Source organism: Hippocampus bargibanti, linkage group LG02, assembly GCF_051943395.1.
Source record: "Hippocampus bargibanti isolate YZ-2025 linkage group LG02, ASM5194339v1, whole genome shotgun sequence".
NCBI classification, from domain to species: Eukaryota; Metazoa; Chordata; class Actinopteri; order Syngnathiformes; family Syngnathidae; genus Hippocampus; species Hippocampus bargibanti.
Genome location: NC_142735.1, coordinates 22,498,012 through 22,511,019, shown reverse-complemented (window position 1 = coordinate 22,511,019; position 13,008 = coordinate 22,498,012). Strand labels below are relative to the sequence as shown.

At 41.7% G+C, this 13,008-nt stretch overlaps 2 protein-coding genes across 2 annotated transcripts in view; both read right to left on the bottom strand.

Moving 5' to 3' along the window:
• Positions 1–865: 865 nt before the first annotated feature.
• Positions 866–9,284, bottom strand: hgfac (HGF activator). Its single transcript, XM_088990225.1, has 14 exons — positions 8,904–9,284; positions 8,762–8,813; positions 7,986–8,079; positions 7,762–7,835; positions 6,996–7,139; positions 6,562–6,693; positions 5,366–5,476; positions 4,893–5,067; positions 3,779–3,876; positions 3,407–3,668; positions 2,550–2,689; positions 2,232–2,372; positions 1,625–1,767; positions 866–1,140 (listed from the first exon to the last, which is right to left on the bottom strand). The coding sequence occupies exons 1-14, from the start codon at positions 8,952–8,954 to the stop codon at positions 967–969; spliced, it is 1,791 nt and encodes a 596-aa protein (XP_088846351.1). The 5' UTR covers positions 8,955–9,284; the 3' UTR covers positions 866–966.
• Positions 9,285–11,553: 2,269 nt separating this feature from the next.
• Positions 11,554–13,008, bottom strand: part of LOC148902039 (regulator of G protein signaling 12-like) — a 34,379-nt gene continuing 32,924 nt past the window's right edge. The window contains exon 18 of the mRNA XM_088990224.1: positions 11,554–13,008. Within this exon, the coding sequence (XP_088846350.1) occupies positions 12,749–13,008 (260 nt within the window). The 3' untranslated portion in view covers positions 11,554–12,748.

Below are 13,008 nucleotides of genomic sequence, written 5' to 3'. Positions count from 1 at the left end.
AACAACAACAAGACCAGCATGGAAAATGGCGTGACCGACCACCCAAAGAAATGCATACTTTGCATTCCAGTGGGTGGTAAAAGCTTTAGCCCAACTAGCCAAATGCTCTGCTCGCTGTGCGTAATTGAATGGTGAAACTGTTTTCAGTTGTCACCTGTCCCATTTTAAATGTTAACTCATTCACTGTCATTTCCGAATTTAAAATGACAAAAACTGGAATGGATACGTTTGCACATCATCTTGCAGTGATTGAGTTAAAATGTCAATTGTCAGCGAAAATGAATAATGGAGTTTTATCACACTTGCTAAGTCTGAATAATTTCAAAGAATACATATTTTTTAAAGTTGTGATTTAACTCATTCCCTGCCAGATGTGCAAAATTGTCTCCACTCCAGTGCCGGGGTTTTTGTCATTGTCACTCGAATTCCAGGACCCACAAAATATTGAGTTTTAGGACTACATAAACATTCAATGCAGTGTAAGAAATCTTAGACTTTCTTCTTTCATCAGAAAAATGAGTTAATTCCAAAATTATATGGGTCTGGTGTTATGACCTTGACATGAGGGTGGCTGTCCAAAATACAATGCAATACATACATATTGGTTTATATAGCGTTTTAACAACAGCTGAAGCTGGAACAAAGCGCTAACATGGTAAAAAGGGAAATGCTGCCCCCTTGTGGACAGATAAAACATTGCCAGAAGCCATAGCCAGTTCTTTATCGGCACCCAAACAAGAAAAAAACAACCCTAACAAATTTGGGAATGGCGCTCTACGTCATATTTTTGTGAACATTTCGTGAATACCAGTGAATGAGTTAAGAATAAACATCATTTATGAGTGATATAGTAAATGCTTACTAGTACTTAGTGAATTTTTTTATTTGTTCACAGTGGGATAAACGTCACCAACAAAAAACAACCAAATGAAAATATTACTATTTTTAAACCAGTCACGAACTCCTTCACGTTTTCTTGGCTTTCCGTCTAATCACAGAATTGATCCAGTCCATGTAGTTGGCCACTTTAGTGTAAACACCCGGCTTTCCTGAACGACCGCAGCCCTCTCCCCAGCTAATGATCCCATACAGGAAGTTGACGTCGTCCTTCGCACAGGCCAGCGGGCCCCCAGAGTCCCCCTGGGGAAAAGTGCATATGTGTTATACAAAAAGAAATTTATTTTTGGCACATTGCTTCATATTGCAAGATACAAATTTTGCCAATTGCTGAGTTAACACTTGACTGAAACTTATGTCACAAGGAAAAAGTTTGAAGAAAATACATTTATGGTGCTTTGGGGTACCCAAACTATTTTGTCTCTGATTCAATCATGCTCTGCAGATATCAAAAACGGTGCCAGATTTTTAAAATGAAGTCATCTGGATTTGATTCGAAGGGTTAGCTTGTCAGATGAGTTGCAAATAATATAAAATTGTTGTGTAATTATAATTTGGGGCAGACTTATATTTGAAAGGCAATTATTAAAAAAGATAAATCAATCAATTCAATACTTGCGACAGAAGAGTTTATTGTATGATCTTGCAATGTGGGAATTATCGGCATACTTTATATCGCAAATCGCCTTTTTTGTTTGCCATCTTTATATAGATGTCAATCTCTTACCTGGCAAGCGTCTACACAGCCGTTGAGGCCAGCGCAAATCATATCTGAGGTGACGTGGTTGCCATACACCTCTGGCCTCCTGCAGGTGTCATGGCGGATCAATCTCACTCCCGCCTCCTGCAGATTGGAATAACGATCTGCTTCTGTTTAAAAAACAAAACAGAACCACGTCCGACAACAGATTTACTTTGGCACTTATAAAAAAAACAACAACCACAGTTAGCGAACACAAACGAGGGGTTTGGATGGTCACATCATGTATTAATAGAAAAACAACAATAGGGCCCATATGTTCTAGATTAGTGCACTCCACAGTATATGTCTCAATGTATTTTTCACTTTTAACTTCAACTGGGAGTGACGAGTAGTTTGAAGCAAGCACACTGGACATCTTATTTGGACTACTGCCCAAGCCATTTTATGAGAACAGGTTTGAAGGAATACCTTAAAGTTGTTTGCGTGTAAGTTGCAGAGTGGATGTTCAAATATAAAGTATTCAGAATTATTCACAAAGTATATTTGGAAAGCTTTTTCTGCTTCAAAATGTGTGTGAGGTTCTTTTAAGGACTAAACCCTTTCGAAAAGCTGATTGTGTAATCTCACTCACTCTCATGCATGTGTCCCCAGCCACTGATGCAGCAGCAAAAGTTATCCGGGAAGGCCACGCCATTTTCGGGAAGACAGATGGGCCTGATGAATGGTGTCCGCTTCACACAGCGACCATTCTGCTTTTTCAGTTTGATGAGAACTGGTCCAAATGGGAGGTCAAAGGTAAAAAAAAACTAAACAAACGCTAAACTTTTGTTAGGAAGGGGGGGAGAGGGTTCATGCAGGGCTGCAGCTGCTCAATGACGCACAGCTGTGTACGCACCCATTATGTCACTTAGTTTGTGATTCAACAGTGTCTGTGTGTGTTTGAAATTACCAATGTCGTGGAGCGTCGGGTTGAACACGGAGAACTGTTTAGGAAAGATGTACTTGTCCACTCCAAATGTGCGTGTGTCGGGACCGCTGGCGTTGAAGTGGTGCTGACCGAGGACCACGCGAAGCTGTGACATCAAGGGGCTAACGTAATCACCAAAAATTACAAACAAACAACATAGTCAGGGGAATTCTCTCTATGTAGGAGTTAAGTAGCCAAGGGGTGGGAAATTTCTGCAAGGTTTGTTGTCAATTTTCCATCGAAGGTTTAGATGGAGAATGTTGGAAATGTTACAAAATTTGAAATGAAGGGCCGCAATGAGAAATGGAGGGCAATTCATTGTGAAGCTATCATATTTACACGCAAATATGCTGATTTAGTTTTGTCATACACACAGAAATAAGTGCTCTCCTTGCCCACACGCAAAGGCATTACAGTACCATAGCTCATTCACTGCCAGACAATGTGCAAAAATGTGTCCACTCCAGCGCCAGGGTTTTTGTCATTTTCAGTGAAGTTGCAGGACCCACAGAATATTGAATTTTAGGACTACATAAACATCCAATGCAGCGTAAGAAACCTTAGACTGTCTTCTTTCATCAGAGAAAAGGAGTTGGTCAAGTGTGCACTGTATTTTTTATGAAATCTGGGATGTTTTAGACAGGATTGTGCCAAAATGTGTTTTCCCCACGCATATTTAAATGTGTGTTTTATTTGTGAGTCAAGGAAAATGCATGTGAATGAAACACTCCCATTGTAGATTAGGGTGAGTAATATGTATGCGTAATACTGTAGATTCAGTGAGGAAAGTGAATCATTTTATCGCAGGAAACTTGTTTTGCGAAGAAACTGGGACTTACTTGCGGAAAAAGCAGTGGGCCGCCGAGATAACCCAGCAAGAGGCAATCAAAGTCCCGGCGCAAAAGTCTGACTGCCCGATGTAAATGGCCGCCATCCAAGGGTGGCTCCCTGGCAAAGCCGAGTTTCCTCCCATGATCCTTCCCCTGGCTACGGACACCCGCTTTTTGTGTTTTGTCCCGCACACCCGTTGCTTATCTGCCACAGAACGGTCCGAGTCGCCCGATTCGGGTAGCGCGTTTGTGTTCATCCTACGGGAAGACGCTATAGAAAGAAATTCATTAGTTATTGTCATAGATAGTACTGTATATATATTTTTTGCTAAAATGTTTCCTATGATTACATTTTCCTGTATGTGTATATACTGTACTCACACACTGGCATCTTGCAGGAGGGCACTGCGCAGTACTCCCAGGAGATGGCACCCTTGCTCAGAGTGTAGCACCATGGCATTTTGTCGGCATCAGGATTCCTGCACATACAGAGAGAGGTATGTTCTGATTCTATTTCTATTTCTTTGGATGAAAACTTGTTTTTGTTCATGCTATTGAATTTATTTCTTTGATTTTTTTCCCTTTCATGATGGAAAAATGTATGAAAATATGTGGCTATCATAATTTATTACAACCAGATATATTTTTTTAATATTTTAATTGTATATTAATAATATTAATTAATATAACTATTTCAGATTTTAACCTTTATAAACGGTTGAAATAAAACGATGAACTCACTGCCAAATGATGTGCAAAAATGTGTCCACTCCAGTGCCAGGGTTTTGGTCATTTTCACTCAAATTCCACGACCCACATAATATTGAGTTTTAGGACTACATAAACATTCAATGCAGTGTAAGTAACCTTCGACTCTTTTCTCTCATCAAAACAAAAAAAAATAGTTAATTCCTAAATTATATCGGTCTGGAGTTATATGAGCTTGAAATGAGAGCGGCTGTCCCAAATAGAATGCAATCCATACATGTTGGTTTATATAGCGGTCAACAGCAAAAACAGAAAAAAACATTGCCGAAGGTCTGGCCAGTGCTTTATCGACACCCCCAGCAAGAAAAACCAAAACCTGAACAAATTCACTCTATCATATTTTCAATTCCTGAATAAATTCTGCAATGGCAGTGAATGAGTTAATGCCTCACCTCCCCACCAAAAAAAAAAAAAATTCTCAAACGATAATATGATTTGAGGGGGAAAAATATCAAAAGTCCATTTCAGTCGCAGCAAGACGGAATATATGTGTGTGAATGAGAGGCATGTCCAGAGGAGAGAGAGCGACTATATCGGGAGAAGGATGCTGAGCCTTGAACGGCCAGGCAAGAGACCGAAAGGAAGACCAAAGAGGAGGTTTATGGATGTTGTCAAAGGGGACATGAAGATCTGTTGTCTGTCATAAAATCCTGTCCTTTTTTGGGATGCTATTAACAAAAGCAGTCAATCAGCAGGGTGTCACCACATATGCACACAAAATGCACACCTGCAGTAGGCATGTTCCCCGAGGCCCTTGAGGGCCGCACCAGCCACAGTCCCCACGTGGAGCTCGTCGTACAGCAGGTCTGAGTTCCATGGCAGGCAGCGGGCGCCAGACGCCGTCGTGGACACTATGCCTCTGTAGCTCGCGCCCCGGTTGTTGTAGCACTCGCTTTCTGGCTCTGGTTGCCACAGAAAAAGGAAACCCATCAAAACGTTTGCCTGCATGACAGCTTTAGAGCGCCTCACTGTCAGCTTTGAGTACATATACAGTATGTCAGAGATAGAAGGTGACATAGCAAGGAAGGGAAAAAAAGCTAAATATGACAGCCAGCCTGTGCAGCAGCCTTAACACCTTTGACAGCCCCTTGTTGTTGATGCAATAAAGTTGAGATATATTCAGTACGGCAGAAGGATGCTGGAAATGGAGCCAAAAGAAATGAATAAAGAAGAGTCACTTTCAGATTTGGTGATACTCACTGAAGCTACAATGCGGTCCGCTGTAACCGTGTTTGCAGTTACACACCTCCTTCCCCGTGGCTGTGATCAACCGACACGTTCCATCGTTCTGACACGGGTTTGAGTGGCACGCTGGATGCATAAAAGTGTGCCATCAGAATCAGAAACAGAAAGCCTTTAATCATCCCACAACAGGGAAATTTGTCAATCCGTGCGTGACTGAATTGAATCCAATAGACATTTTTTATGGATGATAAAGAATGTGTGAATGTCATTACATGTATATTACACTGCTCAAAATCAATTTTTAACCAGAGATGTCTTTGAAACTTTGAAACTTTGAAAATACGTCATTCGTTGGGGGTGCACTTTATAATCTGGTGCGCCTTATACACCAGAAAATACGGTAGCTTCACCAAATAAATTGTTGCTTAACCTAACTCGTAATACATTTGTATTTTTACATACTTGACTATATATTATTTTTATTATTATTACTAAAACCTGATGTGGTTGAGGAAAAATGGATTTGGAATCAGGCCTGAACCCCCCCCCCCCCCCCCCCCCCCCCCCGTGCGACTCTGATTTGAAAATATTTGTACAATTTTGTGACTCTCTAAACATGATATTCCACCACATCTGTTTCTTAAATGCTCTACAACTGCACTATTTATGCTAATGTGAGCATTTCAGTGACAACTTACGTTTGTATTAGCATTCAGCAAGTGCGGGAGGTGGTGGGGGCGAGGGGGTTCACAAAGGCCACGTAATTCACTTGTTGTCAATACATAAAATGTAATTCATTTTGCTTTCTGTTTGGTTTGATCATTATAAGGAATGGCCACGAAATATGTCCGTGAGTGCCCATTCAGTGATACTTGTAGCTTTAATCAGGGTTCCTTTACTCCCAAGATAAGATCAGCTTGGCTTGAGGGCACGTGAAAGCATCGCTGCGGTTTTGTTCCATTCTACTGTAAATACCCATCAACACCCCCACCCCTCCTTACCACCTCTGATAGAAATGTGGGTGTGTCCCAAAATACCATTTGTTAGTCACCCTGACTCACATAATATTTCTTTTCTTCCGTTATGATCAAAGAAAGGGCGTGGGGAAAATGTTAAGATTTTGACCATGTGTGAAGTATATGGAATTGATGTGCTCACGTATGGTGTCGGTAGCGAAAGCAAACAAGACAGTCTCGTCGCGTGAGTCTTACCTGTGTAGCGGGCTCGTTGACACTCGATTTTGCCGCCGAGACACGTGCACTGTTCCACGTTGCGGAGATGAATGCGGCCCCAAGACTCTCCCGCGTCATAATACCGCAGGTGTACAGTTTCGTAGCACTGTTCTAAAAAACAAAACAGATAACAGAGAAGGCAACAAAAGTGAAAGAAACAGAAGAAACCTGACTGTGCGGTTTCTTACAATGCAGGAATTTACAGGGTCTCTGACATTTAGTGTTTCCATTTTGTTTTACTTATTTAATGCAAATCTTTTCTTAAACTTCCCAAAAATTGCCCTGCAGCGCCAGTAGTCCTCCCATTTTGCCATATTAACACCATTTCGGTTGATCTTCTTTGTTGCACCTTTAGACTGTTGTCTGTGTATATTGTAAACGTAAGAACGTATTCCCACATGTGGCATACTCACTGCGCTCGCAAAGTCTTCCGGAAAAGCCATCAGAACAGGAGCACTCGAATGTGGTGCTCTGTGGAATGAGCGAGCAGATGCCGCCATTTTGACACGGCTTCAATCGACACGGGTTGGTGATCCTTCGCGATGTGTGGACAGAGACTGGAGAAAAATAAGCATTTGGCGAGGAAGAAAATATACATTCATAGAAAGGTGCCGATAAAGCGCTGGTCAGACCTGGCAATGTTCCCTTCCACGAGGGGGTAGCATTTGCCTTTGGTCGATATTAGCGCTTTGTTCCAGCTTCAGCTGTTGTTAAAGTGCCACATAATCCAATAAATCATAAAATATTTTTTTCTGATGAAAGAAAAGAGTCTAAAGTTTCTTACGCTGCATTGAATATTTATGAAGTCCTAAAACTCAATATTTTGTGGGTCCTGCAATTTGAGTTAAAATGACAAAAACCCTGACACTGGAGTGGATACATTTTTGCACACCGTGTGGAAGTGAATGCGTGAAATTGTTTTTAAAACTGTTAGTTTTACAGCTTTTTTTTTTTCTTCTTTTTGGCTGTTTTGTTATTTTGCGATGATCATTTTACGATTTGTACATAGCTTTATGTCGCAAAATGCCTGAACCCGGAAGAAAAAGTACAAAAAAGAGCATGCAGTCAAACTACCATGCACATTTTTGTAATGCACTGCACACTGTGATTCCATAGTTTTTCAAAGTTATTTTGGGTGACCTCAAAATTTAGAAACATTGTGCAAATACTAATGGTAACCATTGGGATGTCTTCGTTCTGATGCACAGTAGCCCCACTTTCGGTCCCGGTCGAAATTCGACGTAAGAGAGCACCTGTGGTCAGACAAAAAAAAACATTCATTACTCTTTTGGAAAACTTTCCATCAGACGTTTGCCAATTGTATCAAACGCAGAGCAGGTAGTGAGTATGCAATATTACGCCACTCTCCGCTATTTTCCCCTTCCTCCACCTTGAGGACTCACCACGGTCTTGAGGCGATGGCGGTGATGCAGTGGTGATGAATTCTTCCGCCCTGGCGAAATGGAAGTGCGCATTCTTTGCCGAATGTGGTGACAACTGATAAGTGGAGGAAACAAAACTTCCATTTGAGTATCAGTGATGAAAAGGTTTCTTCAGCCGTCATCTGTACTTCTTTCAAAGAAGTACAGATGACGGCTGAAGAAACCTTTTCATCGATGGACCACTCCCGTACGACTGAGAGTTTACACAGACGTATTTGAGTATCAGCATTCTCACAGTATGTATAGCACAGACATAGCTAGTTAGTGAGATAGAGACAGGCGGATACAGACACACGGACAGACAGACAGGCACACAGAAACACAGATAATTTGTTGGGCGGATGGACAGACAGACAAAATTTGTTCCATGGGCTGAGAGATGGATGGACGGACGGACAGACAGACAGGACAGAAAGTTTGGATGGATGGATGGATGGATGGATGGATGGATGGATGGATGGGTGGATGGATACATTTTTTAGAGGTGGGATACTTATTTCTCACAATACATTTTGTAAGTAGTAAATGTTTGAATGTTCGTCTCACAGCATCCCCATATGACAATAATTTGAGGGTTTAAAACCCTTCGTATTCCTACAAATGAATTTTATGACAGTATCATGCGAATGCTTGCCTCTCAGCTTTTCTGCAACATTTTGACTTTAGTGTGAACACTTGACTCTGAACATCATCACTCTTTTCCAAAAGCTTTGAGGTGCAAGAACATGTTTCATTACCTTTTTGACTCTTTGCATATGGCTGTTTGAAGATAACGGTCTCACGCGCAGGCTGAAAACACATTGAAAAGTAAAGTGCGCACTTGATCACAGAAACGTTCATGTTTATTTATTATGTGGTTTTAATGTGGGTTCGACTTACCCCTTGTGTGCTGAGAACAAATGGAATAAAAAGTAAAAGCCCGTATGTCATGGTGGAAGTATGTAACGATGAGCTGCGGGAAGGGGGGGGAAAAAAACAAAAGCTGCCCTCACGTCATGTGTGGAAGTTTGAAGCGTCTCTCTGCGATTTTGCGCACGAGTATCCCTGCAAGTATTATCCTGTCCGATGTTGAGTCAAGCCCTTGCGTCATTTGGGCTTGTTTGCCTACGTCCTGGCTTATTCTGCCGCCGCCCTCTGCCCGATGCTTACCCCACGGACGCTCTGCGCCTTCTGCCTTTTCTCATCGCTTGCAAGCTCTCTTGCACGATTTGGGGGAAGGTAGGGAGGTTGTCGTGGTGGGTGTGGTGGATGGGTAGCATGGGTGCTCCCTTGGAACAGAAGCACAGTTTTCCTCAACCCGTCAGGGAAAGCCAGAGTCTGAGAGGTAATTTCAAGAATTAAGAGTGCTGTCTCATTCAGCGAAGTGAATTCCAAAAGTTTCCAGTAAATGACCGTGTGGTCGTAGAAATTTAATGGGATCATCTGGTCGGAAATTTCATTTCAGGAAATCAGGAATGAAATTAGGACTATGGCGACGTCCTCCTCCCCTCCACCCTGCACAAATCCCTGAGAATCAGCAGAGCGACCAGAAACTTTGTGTCCTTTTAATTTTTTTCTAAATATACTGTATCTCAAATAACATCAAAACTACAGAGATCAGTCGGCCCCAAAATGTATGTGAACATCTTTGCTACGACCCACTTCAACCCCTTAACTTATTCACTGCCAGACGATGTGCAAAAATGTGCCAGGGCTTTGGTCATTTTCACTCAAATTGCAGGAGCCACAGAATATTGAGTTTTAGGACTGCATCAACGTGCAATTCAGCGTAAGAAACCTTAGACTCTCTTCTTTCATTAAAAAAAAGAGTTAATTCCTAAGTTATATGGGTCTGGAGTTATATGAGCTTTAAAAGAGGGTGGCTGTGCAAAATACAATTCTATACTTATATAGCGCTTTAACATCATTTGAAACTGTAACAAAGTGTTAACATGAACAAAAGGCAAATGCTGCCCCCTTGTGGAAGTGGAAAAACATTGCCAGAGATCTGACCAGCGCTTTATCGCCACCCCCGCAAGAAAAAAACAAAACCTGAACAAATTCGGGAATGCCAGTGAATGAGTTAAAAATGTATCCCCATTAGCCTTTCCATGGCTGACTTTAAAGAGAATGAACACATGAGTAGCTTCCATGCACTTTTTCTCGTGTTCTGTTTTCATTTTAAATCAGTCATTAAGTTACACAATCACAATGACTTCTGGCTGCTTTGTAAATTGCTAATTGCTACTGAGTTCCTATATAACAAATTTTAAGTGTTAGCTCACCTTACTCCTCCCCACTCCCACTGGCCACTCCAGTGGGTAACACCCATTGGAAAATCATGCGTCAAACATGGCCATGCTCCGTTGTAGAGTTAACCTCCGTGCTGTAGCTTTGGTGCTTCGAATTTGTCACTCTATCCATCCATTCATTTATTTTCTGCCCCTAACATTTTCGATAGGTGTGTGGGCGTACCATACTTGTCAAAGTCCAACTTTTGAAAATTTCACCAAGCCACGACATTTAATTCAGCGTGGACCTTCTTATCCGTTCATATTTGATTATCTCCAAGTGTCTCTGTCACGATCTGGATGGTGACCAACGGGTGGCACTGTTGGCCCTGCCTGCACTCGCACAGGTGCTGGTCGTTCCGATCAGCGGCAGACTGTCACGGTCTGGTTGGCGACCAACGGGTAGTGCTGTCGGCCCCGCCCTCAGTTGCACAGGTGCTGGTCGTCTTCATCAGTGGCAGTTAAAAGGACTCCCGGCACGACCATTCGGTGTCGGGTCATTGTACTGTGTATGTGTTTTCTGCACCCTGTCAGGTTTTTTTCATCTTGGCAGATTTTTACTCATGGTTTTCTTTGATACTTTGTATTTTTCTGTTCGAATGACTTAATGATATCCTGCTGCTCCCTCCTGCCTGCTTTATTGGGGATCCACTACCATCACAACCTCGGAAACCGTGACAGTCTCCTTGCCTCCGCGCAATACGCACCATTCGGAAATCCTTCCAGTTGGCATTGTCAATAAGTAGTTAATCCCAATTTGACGCACCGCCACACCAACACGTTCAGAAACTTTCTGTAAGGGGTGACGGACATGGCCGTACTTGAGTGGCAGAAGGCGTCCATGAAATGAAGCCCCTGTCTGGGCGTCGAGAAGCTGATTTTGTTCCGCTAACAGTCTATTTAGCAACCGGAAGCGAATGGCTGCCTTGAGCAGAAGTTAAAACGTCCCTGCAGCGCCTACTGTTAGCCAATGGGAGACACACACACATATACTGTATGCCTGGTTGTCTCATAAGACTTAACACAACTTTAGCGTAGCTAATTGTCCCAAAATTACGACCAGTCGCAAGTAAAATGCATGTGCACATTCCATTTCAATCTTTAAAAATCCCAAAATGATAGCTAGCAGCTGTGTGGTTGCTGGCTCCCTTCAGTGGTGGGGGTCTCACGCTCGCTCGTATCTCAAATGTTACTCATCATGACAGTTGGTCAAATGATGAAAAACTGGCAGACTTTTTCCAATCGCATAATGATTGCTTTTTTTATTTCTAAAGGAGTCTTTTCCAGAATAAAAGGAAACATATTACTACAATTATGTTGATTTTAGGATCACAATATTTTGACTTCATCTTGTCTTCATCAAATGTGACTTAATCCTCCCATGATTGCAACTTTTCACCCTGTTGTTCTTTTAAACATCAGAGCTTATTTTTCCCATAAAAAATACAACTATCTTCAGAACGTTAAAACTTCTTTTTTTACACTCAACCTGTATTATGCAATTTGGAGTAGGTCCTTATGTTGGACTGGCATTAAAATTTCTCTACAGTAGCCCAAAAAGTTGTTTTTGTTTGTTTTGTTGTTTTTGGGGGGTGGCTTTCTGGACATTCCTGCAATGACAAGCTATGTAAAAAAAAAATCTCATTAGCCAACCTCTAATCTCCTCCAGCTGTCAGCATGGCCAAATCCAGATGCTAATACATTCATGTCAAAAGATGACTGGGATACTTAAGCAAACTTCATTACACTTCATTGAACAACAAAAAAAACAAAAAAGACTTTGACGGCCATCAGTTTTTTTTTAATTGACAACTTCAATCACCGAAGCAGAAAGGACAGGAAATATTCAGCCAGAAGAATCAATACAGGAAGCACAAAGGAAGAATTATTTTTGATGATCCTAAAAAAAATAAACCAATAATAAAAAATACTAAAATACAATAAACTTTTTTTTCTTCAAATAAAACATTTTGAAAAGGAAATATTGGAGTAATTATGGTTGGGGGAAATAAAAATATAATTAATTTATTAATTTTAGCCTCTAATGTATCCTATTAAATTTATTAAAAATTAACCTGCTTGGATGGTTGAGAAAGTATCAAATCAAAAACTATGTGATCAATTATTTTCAAAATCAAACTAAAAAAATAGTAGGGTTTTGATAACGACCTATGATGGCCATACTAAATTAAAGAAACTAATACAAACACCCACAAAAGAAACAATATGCAGTCTTAAAAGTTATCATTTTTCATTGCTTGTCATCGAAATGTCACGCTATACCCCAAAATAACAAACAATGACACCAACTGGACGTACCAAAATACCAGAATTGCAATTTACAATAACATGTCATTTTTCAGGGAAGGCCTTGATGTCTTTGTAAATGCAGAATTGTTTGATCCTTCCCTTGGGGCTTTCAAAGTGCAGCAGTGGATTGGGGGCTGGGAGGTACTAGACCACAGTGGCCTTGAAGAGGTCCGCCTTGCAGTCTGGCTCATCCAGGTGAACGCTGCCGTGCGGCTTCTGTTGTGCGTTTCTCATTCGGCTCTGGCACTGGCGCAGTTCGGCCACGTAGCCCTGGAAGCTTAGGCTGAGCTCCGACTCGTCCCCTTGGGGGGTCGCGGGTGGCGCTCCCTCCTCTAGGTGCACCCCCTCCACGTCCATCACTTCCTGCTCCAAAGCATCTTTCTCGCCAGGAGCTTCGGTGCTGC

Bases quoted from the DNA above. Each gene is read 5' to 3' on its own strand.
- hgfac (XM_088990225.1), bottom strand. From the start codon at position 8,954: ATGACATACGGGCTTTTACTTTTTATTCCATTTGTTCTCAGCACACAA. The intron at 8,814-8,903 runs GTAAGTCGAACC...ATGTGTTTTCAG, and splicing joins TTGTTCTCAGCACACAAGGG to CCTGCGCGTGAGACCGTTAT. The intron at 7,140-7,761 runs GTTACCATTAGT...ATTTTTCTCCAG, and splicing joins AGAACGAAGACATCCCAATG to TCTCTGTCCACACATCGCGA.